Here is a 19,258-nt window from a genome sequence, read left to right as displayed (position 1 = left end):
AAACCACCCAGGGGTTGTTTTTTCCCAAAACTTTTTTTTTTTAAAAAAACCAAAAAAAAAAAAAAAAAAAAAAAAAAAAAAAAAAAAAAAAAAAAAAAGCTAATTTTTCAAAGCTTTAATCTTCAACAGATAAATGATCAAAATCAGTTTGTCTCCAGCACCATCTAAAAGATTTTAAACAGTAGAAAACAGATTATGGAAACATAGCCATGCATTAACACAAAAATGAACAAGACAACACAACAAGACTTGTAAATTGAGCCTGCATTTCTGTTTTAAAACATGCTATTACATAATTGTGCATATCAAGTATGTTACTTTGCACCACAGTGAAGTTTTTGCTTAAAGTGACGAAGCATTCAGAACACACGTAATAGTAGTATATAAAAATGAAATAAAGAAGAAAAAAAAAATAGTACATTGAAAAAGACACAGAACAATGCATTCTGCTTAAAAATCACATTTCACTACAAAATGAGGTGAGCATCTTTGAAAATCATTATCAACACCTCAGTGAAATCACTAATGGTTTCCATAACTACCCGCACCCGCTACTGGCTTCCATTATGCATTACAGCTGGGTTTAGGGGGCTGTTTACAGGCTCCCCCTCCTTGTTTTCAAAATGTGCAGCATGCATGTAGTTATTTGGGTTGAAGGTGTTGCAGCTGTAATCAAAGGGGCCACCCCCTTGTGGTACGGACCATCTACCATCATCGGCCTGGTTTGGCACAGTGGCCTGCGACGCATTATTGGGCCACGGTGGAAAACCGGAGGATCCAGCTGTGCCGCCCACAGCAGCAAGGTAGTAGGGCATATTTGGTGGGGGCTTCTTAAAAGGTGTCTCCATTGCGTGCTGGCTGTAATTCTCCCTGAACTGGGGCGGACCATCTCCTTGATACTGCAAAAAAAACAAAAACAAACAAGGGACAAATTAGTAATCTGACTTTACAACCGGCATGCACCAAAAACGTTTGGGTGGTATAGTGTTGCATCTCGCCTTTGAGGCCGTAACCACAGCTGTGGTTAGGCCTCCATTATGGATGCGTTTTTCTGTGTCCAGATCGCTATTCCTCTGTTATCTCTTAACAGAAAACTCGTACTGGACACTTAACAGAAACAGAGTTCCTAGTGCACTCTTCTTATAAAGCGTCAAAGTCACTTACAGGTGGGATGTGTGGGGCCATGTTGGACATTGCCGGTCTGTGAGCGGAAGCGTCCTTGTGGACGGCATAACGCTCTGATACCCAGCTGGTATCTTTCTGATGCCTCCTGAGCTTCATCCTCCGGTTCTGGAACCAGGTCTTCACCTACAAACCGAGATCACAACCGTTACAAAGTGTGCCAAACGACGCCATCCTGCGCCCATCGTTCATTGATCATGTCTCACCTGTTTATAGCTCAGTCCAGTCATGTCTGCCAGGTTCTTCATCTCAGCTGGAGTGAGGTAGCGCTGAACACTGAAGCGCTGGACGAGAGCATTCATCTGACTTTCTGTGAAGGCTGCCCGGACCTTCACTTTGGGATTAACTGCAGGATTGGTGCAAGACGCCTTCGGGGAAGGCAGGGGTGCAGGGGCTGAGTTGTCGCTAGCCCCGTTCCCGAGTGTGGCTACGTTTCGGGAGTCCTCCATGAGAGAGCTGGAAACATCCTCACTGCCATCCACGGTTCTGATGACAGGCTCCTCCTTAGCAGCATTCTCGACCCAGGTAGTGGGGTCCACCTTAGGAAGACTTCCTTCGCGGCTGCTGACAGAGCTCCAAGAGTCTAAATGAGAAAGAACTGGGTTATTAGTAAAAGAAATGTTAATACACCTATTGGTTCATAGTTTAGTGCACCGAGAACTAACTTGATGCTGTCCGTGTGACTCACCAAATAAACAACATCTAGATGGTAATCCTTATAACAACGTTAGACTCGCTCGCAGACTGATTGGTAAGGTTGAATAATAAAATGAATTTTGAAAAATATATACATTACACGTTGCTTCCTTTTTTTTTAAATAAAAAAACTTAAATTATTAAATCATTCAACTAGACATAGAAAATTGCAGATATTTTCATTTTTAACCTAAAATTGTCAATCATTTATTTATTGAATTGTGGCAGTTCTGGCACTAAACAGACTCGATCGCTAGACGGCGCCACTTGGTGTTCCGCGCGCTGGGTGGCGCCCTATTTGGAGACCTCAAAACCAAGATGGAAACAAACTTCGCATCATCTTTAAAACTCGAGAAAGACATTTACACGTTTGTTGCAGGAAGCGTAAGTATTTGAACGGAATGCTGACATAAAGAAAAACTAACTAGAAGTGAAAAAAAAAAAGTTTAAAACTTGCCGTACATTTAAATGTACAACTTACCAGGTGAAGTGTGCGATTCAGAGTCGCTGACGGAGCCTTTCCTGGCACGGTTCACCTCACTCCCTCCGTCTCCATAGGCCTCCGCTTTGGGCTCTGCCTGGGTCCCACCGACGTACATGAGTTCGGAACTCTGATAATTTCCCGTTACGGTCTCTGGGTTGCACAGTGGGGACTCGTTCTCGCTCATAGTGGGAATGGGAGCGACGGCGGTGCAAAGGTTCTGCGGGGCCCCGTCGCTGTAGACCGGCTCCCCATTTTCGTCCCAGGCAGGCAGGTTTCCGTCGTTTTGCTCGGCTACGGACTGGTACACAAGGCTGTAGGCGTAGGTATGATAAGACGGGTTGTAATTGTAAGTTAACTGCGTCTTCCATTCTGCCATTTTTCTTTCGGAAAATTGTGGGTCACGAGAAAAACAAGAAACAACTAAACGACGGTCCTTTTACTTTGCGAGTAAAAGAACGACGCCGTAAAACATCGGGAAAACATCGCTCAGTCTGTTTATAGGGATGTGTGGGGGGTGTGAGGTCACAGGGGTAGGCGGGAACCTTCCTTCAACCAATCACATTTTTTTCCCCGTCGTCTCATTCAGGTTAAGCCTTTTTATTTGTTACTGCGCCTATTTGTTTTTAAATTCTCCCTTCATTGAACGCCCAGTTAAAATATTCAGAATAAAGTCTCAGTCGTTTGAAAATTAGTAATATTTTCCGAATAGCCTCACCTTTTGAAGCACAAATATCCTAAAGAAATGTACTTTTATTGTATTGATTTATTTATGCACTTGTATTTTATCTGATTTTATTCTTATTTTTGTGTGAAAATATTATTTGAAATACAAATACCACACTTTTGTGTGCCATTTAGTTGCAACAATTACATTCTTCTGTGTGCCCTTATACTTATTGTCCAGAGCCTGATCAATTCAGTTGATTCTGTGTTATCACAGGACAAATTTCTAAAATGAATGGTATTAACCTGTATGCCAAATTTACTAAAACGTTAGTGTTATGAAATAGTGGACCACTCCCAATAAGAGGAAGAAACAACATTCAGTAAAACCTACAATTTTGACTACATAAAAGTAATCTACTTTTTTAGCATTTTTTGCACCAAGTGATACGTGAGAAACAAACAAATTACTGATTTGGCACACTATTTTGTACGTGAAGCTTTCTAACTCTTAGTTGTGAGTCTTTTTAACATCTTTGATCCATACTTCCTTATTTTCTTATTAGTTTTAGACTCAAATTAGAGAACTAAATCCATTATCCAAGATTTTATGTGATGGGCCTGCACAGAAGAAAATGGTGTGCTTTTATTTCTTTATTTCTTACAAATGAGATCCTGAAAGGTATATTATGCCTTTTTATTCAGCCCTGTAACTCTAATTTTGACATGAAAGTCTTGGAAGAAACCCTTTTGGAGGCAGCAAAATACTTGAAACCTGGTCTGGGATTCATCTTTTTAGCAGAACATAGACCCTAAACATACATTTAAATTGCTACTTTTTGATGGTTTATCACCTGAGTCTCAGTAAAATGCTCTTAGCTAGAAAGTGACAAAATATATATATAAAAAAAGGACGTGAATACTTTTGGAAGGCACTATAAATGAAGGCAAGAGAATTGTCTGCAGGTTTTTGTCCTCAACCATAAACCCGAGATGGACTCCTAAAATGGGTGAAGGGAGGCAAGACACTAAACTGCAGTTACAGTCCTGGACTTGAAATGCAAACTCCTGCCTCTTTGTCTCTGCAAGTCTATTCACAAAGATGATTCAGATTAGGCTGTCCATTACCTTCTAAGTGTTGTTTGTCCTCTGCCTTGACATGATAATGATTCAGTTAGTGATGAAATGATGTGAGAAGGCCTAATGGAGGACATTAGCATTTCTAACTTGATCTCTGGCAGGTCAGGGCGTGTTTTTCTGATGTTGTACAAGCCATGCACTCACAGAAGGGTCACCTGACAGTGGAGGTCTGTATGTGTGTGTGTGTGTGGGGGGGGGGCAGTCAATTGTGCGCAACAACAGCATTGGCATGTATGAGTGGATTACAGACTGGTTTTTGATGACTGGATGCACAGGTTTTGAATTTGAAAAGAGGGGTTCCAGGAAATGTTCCAGTCAAATGGGTAGAGTTTTACAGATGCACATTTGCATTGTTTTGTTGGAGTTCGTTCAATTAGTCTCTGTGCTCCACCAGGTCCGTTTACCAGTTCCAGGACCTGACCAGAACCCCTAAGTGTAAATTACCTTGAGAAATAATGAGATTTGGTTATATATAAAAAACAGGCTTTAATGCCAAAAAATGATCAAATGTTATAAGCCATTCATGTCATACAAATGGAACAGACACAGAGTTACATTCACCATCCAGCGCCGGGGCCACAGTTAGCAAACCTTAGGGGTGACACCAAGTCAGGCAAAGATTGTAGCGCAAGTTTAGCTTTTTATTCTTCTCTGTAATCTGTACCCTCCCTCAAGGATAATCTAATCAGTTTGAGTCAGTTTCTGTATGACACACATCAACATGGTCATGTAAGCTGCAGCGTGTAAGCAGTTTTAGAGGCTAAAAGAGAAAGGAAAAGACAGAATCTACAACAGTTTTATCTACAGAACATGCATACATTTTTTTGTCTCTTCTTAAAATGAAGAAAGTAATAATTAAAGTAATTAAATGTGGTTTAATTTTTTTGTGTGTGTTCAAGCTGCACCATCAAAAATTACTAGTAAGTAGCAATTCTAGACTTTTCCAAGATTGGGGGGGAGGGTCTGGACCCCCCCGGTATTTACGCCTATGCCACCAACATGCTCACATGTTTTCCTAATATCGAGCAGGCATAGTCTGTGTGCCAGGAAACCAAGCACAAGCTGTACTTTTTCGAAAAAGAATGGGATCATACATCCAACCACAATTGTACCACAAGCTATTTAATGTCGTACAGAAAGTAGGCGATTTATCTTCAAAAGACTAAAAGAAATGTAACCGCATTTTAGTCCTGATTTATGTATGCATTTGTGTCTGCATTTGTAATTTTGACCCCATTTGGATTAAAGAAAGCTAAAGCCGCACAATGCAATTGTGAAATATTGGGATGATGGTATATGCACTGCAATCACCCTCAATTTAACCAGTCTTTTCCTCTTTTTCCTTCCCTTAACTGGTTGGATGGACTTTAAAGGGGGGTGAAAGTCCATTGAACCAGTCAAATATTGTTATTCGTGATGGAATGCAATGCAGTAGAAATATAAAACCCTTCCAAAAGCCACATCCAAGCAGTTCTTTTGGATGATAACTGCAATTCAATATTTAGCTTTATAACATGAGTCAATTTATTTAGATGTCGAAAGTTTGTAAATGTGTGACTGGAACCTTATGTCCTATAAATTACTTTAAACTAATATTACTTCAAAACAAGCAAAGTACGGAAGGCATTAAAAGAGTTCAGTTTAAACACTCACACCTATGTTGCCAAAGCAATTTGCTCATCTGCTTCAGACTATGAACGATGTTTAGAAACATGTTTATGGGACTTTTGACCATTATTTCGAACACGTAAGTTAATAAAAAAAAAAAAAAAAAAAGTATATCCCTGCAGTCACACTCTGAAGACAAAGACGTCCTGAAAGACAAACGGGTCTCACATTCGTTATTGAAGTTTTACATGGCACCAAAAGCTGATTTTTTTTTTTTTTTTTTTTTCTTTATTTTTGGGCTTCAGCTGTCCTCCATTCCAGTTGTGGGCGCTGTTTATATTCATAAATCTTAAGAATGTGCATGTCCCTTTAATTCAGCTCACATGGAACTCCTGGCCGGTGTTCTGTCCCGCGTGCTTCTGGCTGTCCAAACGTTCCAGAGCGGATCTGACCGAGCCAGACTCATACCTGTCACTGCTACTCGGCGACTCCTCACATTCAGACATACGCGGTTTTTTCAAGGCGTTTTCTCTAAAAAAAGCTCAGGAGTTAGCATTCCAACCAACAGCAAAAGACTTTGTTTACATGACTGAGGCCACACCGTGAAAGGACTGCTTACTCTTCAGTCTGTGTCACTGAGTGATATTTACACGTTAACGGTCGCCTAAAGAGCAAGTGGAGGTTCATCGCAACTATCAAGATGATAGAAGAGCTCGAGCAAATCCTGTTACAGCTGACACAGCCTGACAATGCCATTATACAGCAGGTAATAAGTGAAGCTAGCTCCTTTTTTTAGCTAGTGTCGAGGGAAAGCCAGATAACTGCTGTTAGCAGTTAGAAATAACAGCTCGGGAGTTAGTTAAGTTAGCTAAGTTAACGGTTGAAATCAAATGACAGTTTAACGGTCGAACGGTTTGCTTAGGTTCGGTCAAGATCTCCTGAGCAACCGCGTATTTATGTCCACTGTCTGTAAAGTTCGAGTAATGAACATATGCTGTTGTACTGTCAACCTAAGCAGTTTTTTTGACGACACCCCCAATTCCCCTCCCCTTTTTTTTAGGCCACAGTCCAGCTGAAGCAGGCTTTCAAAGACCCGGCTATAATACCAGCCCTTTGTGCTGTCATGAGTGGCTCCCAAAACCCTGAGGTTTGTTGAAGCAGTTACAGCACATGTTGCTATAGAAACGCCATTGTTCAGTAGGTGTTTGAAAAAAAAAAAAAAAAGCCTCTGTTCACTTGATGAAACTCCTCCTGTCTTTTGGCAGCTTAATTCATAAGCTTGATGTTTTATTTATTTATAGATTATATTTATTTTATTTTTATTTCTTTTTCCAATACTGCACTTGGTCAAGCTTCTTTTCATTTAATGCACAATTCAAGACCAAGACAACAATATTTGCACATAAAGCAGAAAAGTAAAAACATTTCTAGATGTCTTCATGGAGGTTGGAGTTATACATAAACAAGGAGGTTTTTTTAAGCATATTATTCATAATTTAGATGATTATGGCTTGCAGCGATTAATACTATTGTTATTGTAAATTCAGCAACATCTATATGTTCTCTGATTTACTGCTTGCATGCAGATTCGCCAGTCAGCCGCAGTGATGCTGAGGTTAAGAGTGAAAAAACACTGGAATAAGATCAGCCCTAATGACAGAGAGAGGTCTGCTTCTTCTCTTTAATGAAATACTAGAGTTGTCCTACTAAAATCACCTTCACCCAGGCCTAGTTGTGACTCTATTTACCTTTTTCTTCTAGCCTAAAAGCGGTGGTGCTCCAAGCCTTCTCCATGGAAGCAGAGTAAGCGCAGGACTAATCCACAGAAATAACACGATAATGTGTCCTGCAGATTAACACCGTGTAATGTTCCATATTGATGCGTTGCAGACACAAGGTGCAGCACTCTGTCTCCCAACTTTGTGCAGTGATGGTCAAACATGAAACCCCAGACCGCTGGCCCGCTCTGCTGCAGCTCCTCAACCAGTCCACTAAGAGCGCCAATCCTCACGACAGAGGGGTACACCTAATGTTTCGCAGCTACAATTCATAAATTTTTTAAGACCTAATATTCTTAAGACCTCCTGCTATGTTGTTTACACATTGGTCTTGGTTTTAGTTGGTCATTTCAGCTGTGTTGTCCCGACAGGTGGGCCTCCTGCTGCTGAATAAAGTTATAGAGTCCAATCCTGAACCTTTCAAGCCTCACTTTTGCCAGCTGCTGCAGCTGTTCAGCACCGTGCTGCAGGACTACAACAACCCCACAGCGCTCTACTACTGCATCCTCACCCTCACCGCCATTATTGCGTACACCGGCACTGAAGAGATGGTGAGCGAGTTTAGCTCACCGTTTAGCCTCTCACGGCTAAACGGCAGTGGGACTCCCACTGACCCGCCATGAGAGGTGTCAGTGGGAGTCCAAACATAAAAGTTAAAACTTTTTCTGTTTCAGTGAGAGGTGGACAATATGGACTTAGAATATTATCACAACATTTTAAAATGTAGATAAACTTATGTGCTACAGTACTTCATTTTTAGGCAACTGCATGTCACAGATTTTATATGTTCTTGAAAAAAGTGTGATTTGTATCACTAGACTGCACGTAGTCTTCATTTAATTATATTATCAAATTTACTTATTGATGCTCTCGTGGAAAACACTAGGGAGAAAATATTAAAATGAACTTTTGGCCAATTTTTTAAAACATCAACTGAAATTTTTTGTAACGACGATCACTCAAAATTCTTGTCATGACAAGAAATCTTTCATAATGAATGATACGATAAAATGCCCATACCTAGTTTCAGTTATTATTATTATTTCTATGTTCTCCAGAGTTTATTTTTATTGCCTTATTTGATAGTTTACTTTACTGCTCTGCAGAAGGAAATGCGTGCCATCATTCCGAGTCTGATTCTTGCTCTAAAACACCTTATCAAGGCAGACGAGGTAAGTTTTTTTCAGAGCATTTCCTCTTTTGTTCAGATGTTGCTGGGTCAGTTTTGCCTGAGGAGACAGTGTTCTAACTTGTAGGCTTTGTGATGCTTGTGTGCTCAGAACCAAGCCATTGAAGCCATGGAAGTGTTAATTGAGCTCATGGAGATTGAAATGTCCATCATTGTCCCCCACATTGCAGACATCGTCCGCTTCTGCCTGGAGGTAAGATGCAAATGTGACCCTTTTTGAACTCCCGGATTATCTCCAAAAAGTAGTTTTAAACGATTCTGTACCTCAATGCGAGTTTGTGTTTTAGGTGGGCAGTGACACCACGCTGAGCGACTCTCTGCGAGTGAAAGCGCTCTCCTGCATCACCTTCCTCATCAAGCTGAAAAGTAATGTAGGTAGAAACGCCCCCCCACCACTGATAGCTTGCAGTTTATCCTCCCTATGACTAAGTAGTAACAAAAAAGCAAAAATCTCCATGAATTCTTTGTTTCTTGCAGTCGGTGTTGAAGCTGAAGTTACTAAATCCCATCCTGCATAGCATTTTCCCCATTCTGACTGCAGCCCCCCCTCCTGGCGAGCAAGACCCAGAGGACGAAGAGGATGATGGCGGCGACCCCAACGACAGCGATAACCCCAAGCACGGCGCGGCTCAGGTGGAGATGAGGGATGTCAACATCACTTAGCGACTCAGGAAAAGCTTTAATTTCATAAGTTTTTGTTTTCTTTTCTTTTCTTTTCTTTTCTTTCCTTTTTAGATGATTGACACCATGGCACTCCACATGCCTCCAGACAAACTGTTTCATCAACTTGTACGTCATTCAGATGTTAATTATCAGCAGCTTATGTGCGCCGTTCCTCCTATATGAGCTTTCTAATGTATTAACTGCATCCTGTCCTTTTAGGTGCCCCTCACTCAGGCCTGCCTTAGCAGTGAGAACCCTTATCAAAAGAAGGGCGGTCTCATGTGTCTCGCTGTGCTGGCTGAGGGGTGTGCAGACTACATACGCTCCAAGTATGTTAGAAAAGGACAAATGGTTAAAATGCACAACTGATGTAAATGTGAGTCTGATGAAGTTTGTGTGTGCTTGGCAGGATGCTACCATCGGTACTGCAGACTGTCTGCCAGAGTCTGTCAGACAGCAATAGGGTGGTGCGCAGCGCCGCCCTTTTTGCTCTCGGACAGTTCTCTGAATATTTACAGGTGAGCGGTTTTAATCACGAATGTATGCAAAATGTACTTTTACAGAGGTTTAAAAACAAAGAAACATGAATCCTAACAAGAATGACCGGGAAATGGTCGCCTAATGATTGTCAAACTAATTTAAGAAAACTGATCAAAATGCAGTCGCAGCCATATTTTTAATATGTGTTAAAGCCACTAATTTCTAAATTGCGGAAGAAATTGTGATTGGTTAACAATTAACACTTTAACAAACCCATTAGAAGCACCTTAAAACAAATTTCCAAATGTACAGAGCTGTTAAAATCTCTAGGAAGCACTAAGCATTTTGTGGGTCAAAACTGCATATTATAATAGCATCTACTAGTCTCTGCATTGGGTTAAAAGGGAAATGGTGGGACTTCACAACATTTTTCAAATTCAGATTTTGACCTATTCTGATGTATTCATTGGTTGAAGATGTGGTGCAAGTTTCTTTTTTCGATGTCACAGCTAGTTGTTAAAGCTTCTGTGTTGTCCTGATTTGGGCTGAAAAATATTGTCTTCAGGTCCTGATTCAGTTTCTCAAATACAGTTAAAAAGAGCCTTTTTAATTCACAATAACTGAAAACTATTGTCATACCTCCATAAGAAGCTCCACTATTATTGCCATGTTTAATTGTTTCTGAACCAAATTGCTTGCTAGTACGCTACACACCTCATCTGAATATAATTGGCTGTATTTGTTTTTCATTCTGGACCTTTCAGCCCGAAGTGAGTAAGTACTGTGCAGAGTTGATGCCTTTGCTGCTGGGATACCTCACCTCCCTGAACGAAGCCAAGATCGGCCACGTCACAAAGGCATTTTTTGCTCTGGAAAACTTTATGGAGAACCTGGGTAAGAAAGGTTAAAGGTTACCTCACAAACTATAAAGCTGATCTCTCTAATCCAGCCTTAAATAATCAGCATTTTTGACAGAACTCAAATTTGATTTTGACATTTTCTGTTTTAAAGTTTCCTGACAGAATAATTTCTTAACTGGAATCTTTATGTACTTTATTTTTCTTTAAACAGGATCAGACATTGAGCCCTACCTCCCCACCCTGATGGAGACCATGTTATCTGCCCTCAGGAATGCAGAAAACATGAAGATCAAAGAGCTGGCCGTGTCGGCTATAGGTGCTATCGGTGAGGATTTATTCAGAGTCAAGCTTTTTGAAAGCAACCAGAAAGCGCTTACAAAAAACAGATCGATGTTTTCTTCTTTTTCATTATCGTCTTTTATGTTCTCAGCTAACGCAGCCAAGGAGTTGCTGGTTCCCTATTTCCCTCCAGTGATCGAAAGCCTGAAAGGTTTTCTCACCGCCACCACAGAGGAGATGAGGCCTCTGCAAAATCAGTCCCTCGGTAAATCAGCCACATTTTCTTTAATTCAGTTCTCAGTCCAAAACTGACGACGACAAACTCGTTGTCCGGGTTGTATCGATGACGATCTCGACTTGTTCCTGTTTTCAGACACTCTAGCTGTACTGGCCCGCATGATCGGCAAGGAAGTCTTCAGTCCTCTCGCTGCAGAATGTATTCAGCTCGGCCTCAACCTCACCGACACCATCGACGATCCTGACCTGCGACGATGCACGTATGTCTTTTTTTTTTTTTTTTTTTTTTCCCCTGTTTTTAAGCCCAACAAAAACGCCGCATGCATAAAATAAACCAAATTCTCTCTTTGGTTTTGCTTGAACTCCAAAAACCTAAAATCCGAGGGAACAGTTTTTGTGCTGAAAGTGTTTCTCTAAGAGTTTCCTCCGTCTTTACAATCAGGTACAGTCTGTATTCAGCTGTGTCCACTGTCTCGCCCGAAAGTCTGATTCCCCACCTCACTGCCATAACAACTGTGATGCAGCTCGCTCTGAAGTCTAATGAAGGCATCACGGTACAAAGTGTTCACACACAGACACACCCATCCCTCCGCGGGTATTCTCTGAACTGAAGTCCACTCTGAAAACTGATTTCTAGGCCCACCTCGACGAAGACAAGACCTTCGTCCTGCTCGACGACGACGACGATGATAACGGCAACAACGCGGGAGGAAAAACTGAAGAGGACTTTTTGGAAGACGACTCGGAGGCAGACATCCACGAGGTCGCAGGGTGGGTTCTGCCACATAATCACCGCCACATCTGCTGGTCAGAAACGGATCGTCGTCATCCTGCTTTTGTTTCACGTGTCGCAGGTTCAGCGTGGAAAACGCCTACATTGATGAGAAAGAGGATGCCTGTGAAGCTCTGGGAGAGATCGCCTTAAGCACCGGGTAACACGTTTTCACTTTCTGCTGCTTTGGATATTTCGTTTTATGTTTTTTCCCAGAACTTGCTTGTGGAATATTCACCTGTTGTTGCTCTGGGTTGTCATCGCAGAGTCGCCTTCCAGCCTTTCCTGGAGTCCAGCTTCCAGCAGGTGTTTGAGATGAGAGATGTAAGTCACCCTGGATGTTCGGTCAGCCGGGTCACAATGTCTGTGACCGGTTCCATTCAGTTCACTGGTTTACGGTTCTGGTGCAGCTTATAACCTTTTTAAACTTTAATTCATGGTTAGAAAAAAAAAATGTCTCAAACTAATCTATTCTTTAAAGTTGTGTTGATATCTGTAATCCAAACACTAGTTTTCTGTATTATGCAATTTATTTACAGGGTGTCATTACGTCCTTAAAATGTCTTAAATTTAAGTAAAAAGTAGTTTGGCATTTAATATGTTATTTAATCTTGCATATTCCAAGTGGGTGTTTTTTTTTTCGTGAAAACTTTTCTGCCAGGCAAAAGTTTGAGTGACGCTCAGACGTCTTTATTTTGTTTTGTGCCTCTATACCGTTGAGGCTACCACTGACTAGCTGCTTATATACCGTTGCTAGCTAGCTTACCTGTGCATCCATAATAGGTAAGTGCACATTTATCGCCAGCTGGCTGGACATTGATTGCACGTTTCTGTGGATGTCTTGAATTTAATTGATTATGGTCTTAAAAAGTCTTAAATTTTACTTGATGAAACCTGCAGGAACTCTGAGGGTTAATTCAGATTATTTTATTCATAATTACTCCAGTAGTATTACTACATGCTAAAAAAAAGAAAAGATCACCTTTTAAATTAATTCTTATACTGTAAAAAATTCAACATGAAGAAATGTCTTTCTTAAACTTTCTGCAATAATTTTTATGTTGCTCTTTTGGTAATAGCCTTTTTTTTTTTGGCTGTATACTTTAGTTTATTATTCTGTTGGAAGAGCCACTAATGACCCAGTTTAGGTCATCATTTACTAATTAGATGTTCATAGAAACCTTTTTCAGCTTAAGAACTATAAGATATAAATAAAATCTGTTACATCTTTAAAGCAGTAGTTTGGGATACAGTTGTGATTTAGCTAAGAACAATTTAAAAATGGGATTTAGCTTGTCTCGCTAGCTGCAAACGTAGCCAGCGTTGTTACAGTTGTCCCCTTCCTTTGTCTGCTGCCTACTGTTTAGCTTTGTGCATAACTGCAAAACCTTAGTGGCAGAAAGATGATGTATAATGAGTGTGTTATCGACCACCCGCTCAGCGGTATTGATTCTACAGTTACAGCGGCAGAAAGCGAACAGCCCACATTTGCTGCCGCAGGAAACTCCAGCAGTACTTTTTCTAATGTGTGCCTTGTGTTTTCATGGCAGGGATTTGCTCTGAACAGCACTAATAATTTGTTCCCTCCACAGTTCCCCCATGAGGACGTCCGCAGGGCAGCACTGGGCGCTCTGGGTCAGTTCTGTCAGGCTCAGCACAAAGTCTGGACTGAGAATCGCACTGAGTCCAACCACCAGGGTAAAAGAGGATATTATTAAATGAATAATTCGTAATTAATAACCAACGACATTAAAAACATGCTCTCCTTCTTTCCCTCCCGACTCTCGGGCTCATCAGCCCTGCTGAAGTTGCTGGACGTGGTTCTCCCGTGCTTCGTGGAGACAGTGAGGATGGACCGGGAGCGGCCTGTCGTCATGGGCGTCCTGGAAGCCATGAACGCTGTGATCAAGTCCTGCAAGGAGGAAGTGTTCAGAAACCCTTCACACCTCAAGGAGATCAGCAACGTCATCCGTGATGTGCTGAAGAAAAAGGTGGGGGGTGGGGGGGATGGAACAGGAGGGCTGGAGTAAGTTTCGATGTTGAAGAATTACAAGAGTAAATGTTTTTTTCTCTTCATTTCTTCATTAGACTGCTTGCCAAGACAGCAGCGCCGATGAGGTCGATGATGAAGAACAACAGGTACTTCAACTATCAATGTTCCACTCTGTAGATTTAAATAGTTGAATATTACCTCGGTTTTTGTGCATCATTTATTTCACATAAAGTACAAATGTTTGTCCACCAAAGGAGGTGGTATTTATTGCGTTCTTTCTGCGTTTTTGTGTCAGGCAGAGTTTGACGCTATGCTGCAGGAGCTTGCAGGAGAAGGGATCCCCCTGGTGGCCGCCAGCGTTCCCGCAGACAAGTTTGCTCCTTACCTGAACGATCTACTGCCTCTCATCATGAGCAAAGCTGTAAGTCTAAGAACGCTGATGCAGATGTGGATGTTAGGCTGGAGTTAGGCTGATGTGAACTTAAATCTGTCTCTTTCTACGTCACACTGCATGTTGTCTTTTGGAATTACTGGTGATGAAGATTTAATATGGGCAAAACGTGGTTTTCTTATTATTGACTCCTTACATGATGGATGGATAAATCCATCAATGCAGAGACAAATAGATTAATCAGCCTTTATGGAATACAGTAAAGGATAAAAATATGGAAATGCAATATATATATTTTAATACTTTCTGTTTTTTATGCTTTTTCAGATCTCTAAAAAAATTCTTAAATCAGGGTTCACAGAGGTGCTTGAAATCCTTGAAAATGCTTGAATTTCTATTAGGTGTTCTCAAGGTTTAGAAAGTGTTTTAGTTCTGTTTAAAGTGCTTAAAATTCAAACTGCTGTTTTATAGTAAAGTGATTAAAAGCCTAAATTTTATTTACAGTTGAAACCAGATATTTTCATACACCTAATGAAGAAGCAGAGACACATTTATTCTTTTACCGTCTGATGTTAAATCTTATCAGATTTAAAATAATAGCAAATTGAGAAGGTCTTTTTTTAGTTCTTTAGTGTTTTTTTATGATGATGGAAAGGTTTGAAAACTAATCTTGAAAACTATTGAAAAGGGCTTGAATTTTGTTGGGGAAAAGTGTACGAACCCTGTTCAATTCCAAACTGTTACTGTTGCTTTGTATAAAAAAAAAGAAAAGTTTCTTCATATTTTGATGTTGTTTTTTTTTCCCCACTTTCTCAAAAGAAATCGTCCTGCACGGTAGCCGATCGCTCCTTTTCCGTGGGGACGATCGGAGAAATCCTCCACGCTCTGGTGAGTGTGTCAGGAGGCCGGGGGGTGGCGGGCCGACTGTCCAATCGCCTGCTTCCCGTTCTGGTCGCCGGAGTGAAGGACAGCGACGCCGAGGTCCGCAACAACAGCGTGTTCGGGCTGGGGTGCCTGGCTCAAGCAGCCGGACCGCTCGTCGTGTCGTATCCTTTTAATCTGCCCGTGTTTCCGTGACCCGTGGGTTCCGCTCGCCGTACGCACGCTCCGAGTCGATCCTTAACGAAACGCCACGCAGAGACTATCCCATGATGCTGTCCGTGTTTTCAAACATGCTGGGAAAGGAGTCCGACCTCAGAGTAATCGACAACCTGTGTGCCGCCCTCTGCAGAATGATCATGAGCAACGTGGACGCCGTCCCGCTGGAGCAGGTTGGTTCCACTTTAACGAGCCTTGCTTCACATTCATGCAGAAAATTAGCCAAATAAAAAAAAAAACTGCCCATAATATGAGTGTTTTTAATTATAGGTCGTAACTGCTCTGGCGACACATCTTCCACTTAAAGAAGATCAGGAGGAGAACCAGACGGTGTTTAACTGCCTGACGATGCTCTACAAACACAATCCTGTCCTGGTACGGTAGAAACCCACTTCCAGTTCAACGCTCCTGCTCCAGACTGGAAAATAGTTCACACCTGCTTCTGTTTTTGTCAAAGCAGGGCATACAGTCACTGTAAAAATCCCTCTTTTTATTTTAAGACCTCTTAAAAACAATCTAAAACCATGTAAAAAAAAAAAATAATGAAACTGTACAGAAGGAACACTCCGTTTCAGACGTTTTTCAGCAGTGATGACCTGAAGTCATCTCCTCTAATGTTTGCGCTCTGTACTGTAAAAAATTAAACCTTTCCAAGTGTTTTTGGTCTATTTTCTACTGCAAATATTTTTGAAATAAGACAAAACTAATTGACAAGGAACTTTTCAGCAAGCTTGTTTGAAGTCAATAATTCTGTTATGTTAATGAAATGGTACGAGTAATAATTTCACTTAAAACTTGGGCAAAACGTCCTGGTATAAGTTAAAAAAAATCTGCCAGTTGAACTAGTACTTTTTCATCAGTGTGAAGGAATTATTTATTTAAAACAAGCTCATCTATCTCGCTGAAAAGTTACCTGTTAGTTTTGTCTTTATTTCAAGAGTACTAAAATATTTGCACTAGAAACTGGACCAAAAATACTTTTCAGTGTATTTTACAGCTCTGAAACAGACACTCGACAACCTTTATGGCCGTTTCGTCTTTTATTATATTTATTAAATATATGTTAAACATAGAACATGTAAAAACCTCATAAATGCAGCGCAAGACAACGTTTGTGTTTAGATTCCAAAGGTTCAGGCAGCTCTGTTCCTCTTCTTCTCTTGTTTAGGTGGTGAAGTTAATCAAGCCCATCGTTGCTGCTTCCAGTCACGTTGTTGGCCACAAGGATGTTGATAAAGGTGAGCCTCATTTATCTGTGATCTCGGCCATCGATGAACGTTTGAAAATGTGGGGTGCTGCAGTTGGGATTCAGAGCCGCCGACTGTGCAGAGCTCTTCAGCATTCAGTTCAGTTGCACTAATCTGTCTTCAATGATTAGCTGTCCACACCGAGTCTTAGTCTGTCTCTCATCCTCTCCCCCAGAAACCCAGAGCACCGTGGTTTCTCTGATGAGAGAATTGGCCCAGAAGCATGGCGCAGAGTTCCAAGCAGCGGCAGCCTCCCTTCCGGCAGAGCAACAAGCCAAACTCGGCGCTGCCGTCACCTCCTCGTAGCCCGAACGCGTTCTTCGTCTTCCCTTCAAACAGTAAAACACTTTGACAGGACAACGGACGTTGCACTGTAGGAGGGGAAGGGGATGTTTGTCTGTTTGACATAAATATAGCACTTCAGCCACTCTACTAGTTTTACTGCATTCATAAGTTCTTGGTCTAATTTATTTACATCCCAGTCTCTTTGTGTTAAACATTTCAAAGTTCATTCGGTACTTAGAAGTTCTGTTTTAACATTCTCTTTGAGCTCTGGTTTTTGCTGATCTTGTAAAATTATAATTTTCACTCAAACAACGACAAGGTTTACAATTTCCCCCGACTTGTCTGAGGTAAGGAGTTTCGATTGATGGTTAATTTCCTGATAAGTTCACCTAATTTCTGTTCTGAACTCATTTAAGTGCCTGTTTTTCTTCATTATCTTATGCAAAGTAGAGACTATTTAACTTGTAAAGTCAATTTTCACTGCCCCATACTGAGATCTCTTTGTAGTTTTACACCATTAGTGGTCTAAGACCACCTCACAAGCTAGAATTCATTAAAAAAAAATAATTAAAACAAATCTTACTGTTTTCTGATTTAAACAGTTATTATTGCCCAGTAAGTAATCCTGTCAGTATATGCTGCACAACTCCCATCTTATGGTCGTACGTGTTGCGGAAAGTATAAAACAAAACAGTTGCACAAAAGCTACCGTATTGCAACTTTCATATCTGGTTAACTTTGTAGTTATGTGATGTTTAAAATTGAAAATGCATTTGAAAAAAAACAAAAAACAAAAAAAAAACACAAAAAACCGAATGTTTCCAACATGTCAACTCTGATTTTGTTAATAAATCTACACCTTGTTGATTCGTGTTTTTTTTTTTTTTTTGTATGGTAGTTATCCTGTCACGCATCAGATGTCTCGTTGATCCTCAGCCTCGGTATTCCCAGGCTGACGTTTTTCCAGGCCTAACGTCATGGTCATCTCCACAGGCTTCAATTTGTTCTTCCCTAGAACGAAAAGACATCGTTACATTAAGGCCGTTGTAGATGGGAAACGAAAAAGTAAATTGCCGCCAAAAACATCTCAGAAAGTTTCTAAGGAAAAAAAAAGGAGGAAATTTCAGAGTTTGAACATTTGCTGGAATAACCTGACCTTCTGAAGCTCAGAAAAGTTCCAAAAGTCAAAAAAATCTTGACTTTTGAAGTTTTTTTTCTACAATGTTTATCATATCGTCTTCAATGGCTCTGTAAGCCATTGTACACCTCTGTACAGTCACTTGTAAATGTTCTCAGACTTAGTGATGTTACAACCATATACTTACTAGTGCTTTGTTATGAAAAGGAAAGAAAATAAAGCATAGTTTTCAGACTAGGACCACCATTTAGCATATCTGTTTACAGCTGAATTTTTGTCCACTCAGGCTTGCTGAGTATCAGTGAGCAGTTTTCTTTATTTTTCAACTAGAGAAAATGGATATACATGCGGTGTTCCAAGTCTTCCAGTGATTAGAGGTTTGGTATGATCTTTCTTCACTCTACAAGATTTTAGCACACCAATGTGATCTGTATCAGTCTGAGCTTTCTGCTATTTGAGTGGCTGTGTGAGTTCTGGAGCGTGGAGGATTTAATTTCTCACCCTCTTTGAAATATGTAAAATCTAAATGTCTACACAGAGGAGCTGCGTCCAAACCTGGATCTCCCTGCTTCCAGGGCTGAATGTCCATCCCTGTCCGGCAGAAGGAGCGGTCAGTGTGGGCTTCTGTGCTGTACAGAACCTCCTGGAGTTGCTTATCTCCTGGCTTTTTGGCTTTCACTCGCACCTAAAGCAACATAAAACCACACCACCATGACTTCGCTTTTCTGCTTTCGCCCAATCTTCACGCGCTTTCCCAATAGCTGATCAGATACCTCCAGGATGGTAGTTTCCTTCTCCTTCAGCTTCCCTGCCTTGTTCTTCACCTGTGTCTTCTTGGTGTCGACCCACACCACCCTCTCCTTCACGTCTGACCTAGACACGTAAACCAGATGTTTGATAATGTACCCTCTACTTTTAGTTAACCCTAAAAAGGACCAAACTCTAGGTATTGTCAACTAGAGTTTAGATCGGGTCTAAAAAATCCAGTCCAAGCCAATAGAATCAGACACAACGTCCATCAAGCAAATCATTTCGGCCCTAATTTTGAGTCGACTCACTCTTGGATGCCCAGATC

General features: G+C 41.0%; 2 protein-coding genes across 2 annotated transcripts; one reads left to right on the top strand and one right to left on the bottom strand.

The window, feature by feature from the left end:
• Positions 1–103: 103 nt before the first annotated feature.
• Positions 104–2,891, bottom strand: nanog (nanog homeobox). Its single transcript, XM_015055195.1, has 4 exons — positions 2,360–2,891; positions 1,389–1,765; positions 1,165–1,308; positions 104–899 (listed from the first exon to the last, which is right to left on the bottom strand). The coding sequence occupies exons 1-4, from the start codon at positions 2,736–2,738 to the stop codon at positions 552–554; spliced, it is 1,248 nt and encodes a 415-aa protein (XP_014910681.1). The 5' UTR covers positions 2,739–2,891; the 3' UTR covers positions 104–551.
• A 3,287-nt stretch (positions 2,892–6,178) lies between these two features.
• ipo4 (importin 4) lies at positions 6,179–17,609 on the top strand. The gene is made up of 30 exons (XM_015055191.1): positions 6,179–6,539; positions 6,834–6,920; positions 7,360–7,439; positions 7,535–7,576; positions 7,664–7,793; positions 7,923–8,102; positions 8,658–8,723; positions 8,832–8,933; positions 9,028–9,111; positions 9,218–9,373; positions 9,476–9,529; positions 9,623–9,732; positions 9,813–9,921; positions 10,648–10,777; positions 10,955–11,068; positions 11,174–11,287; positions 11,396–11,519; positions 11,702–11,813; positions 11,897–12,030; positions 12,114–12,191; positions 12,298–12,355; positions 13,624–13,729; positions 13,829–14,022; positions 14,120–14,170; positions 14,320–14,445; positions 15,235–15,461; positions 15,554–15,686; positions 15,784–15,888; positions 16,682–16,751; positions 16,936–17,609. Exons 1-30 carry the CDS (start codon positions 6,474–6,476, stop codon positions 17,064–17,066), a joined length of 3,273 nt encoding a protein of 1,090 aa, XP_014910677.1. The 5' UTR covers positions 6,179–6,473; the 3' UTR covers positions 17,067–17,609.
• Positions 17,610–19,258: the final 1,649 nt, after the last annotated feature.

Source organism: Poecilia latipinna, unplaced genomic scaffold (assembly GCF_001443285.1).
Source record: "Poecilia latipinna isolate Pla-1442-1.1 unplaced genomic scaffold, P_latipinna-1.0 Scaffold1303, whole genome shotgun sequence".
Classification (NCBI taxonomy): Eukaryota; Metazoa; Chordata; class Actinopteri; order Cyprinodontiformes; family Poeciliidae; genus Poecilia; species Poecilia latipinna.
Note: the sequence above shows the minus strand (reverse complement) of the source record. Positions and strands in the feature narration are given on the sequence as shown.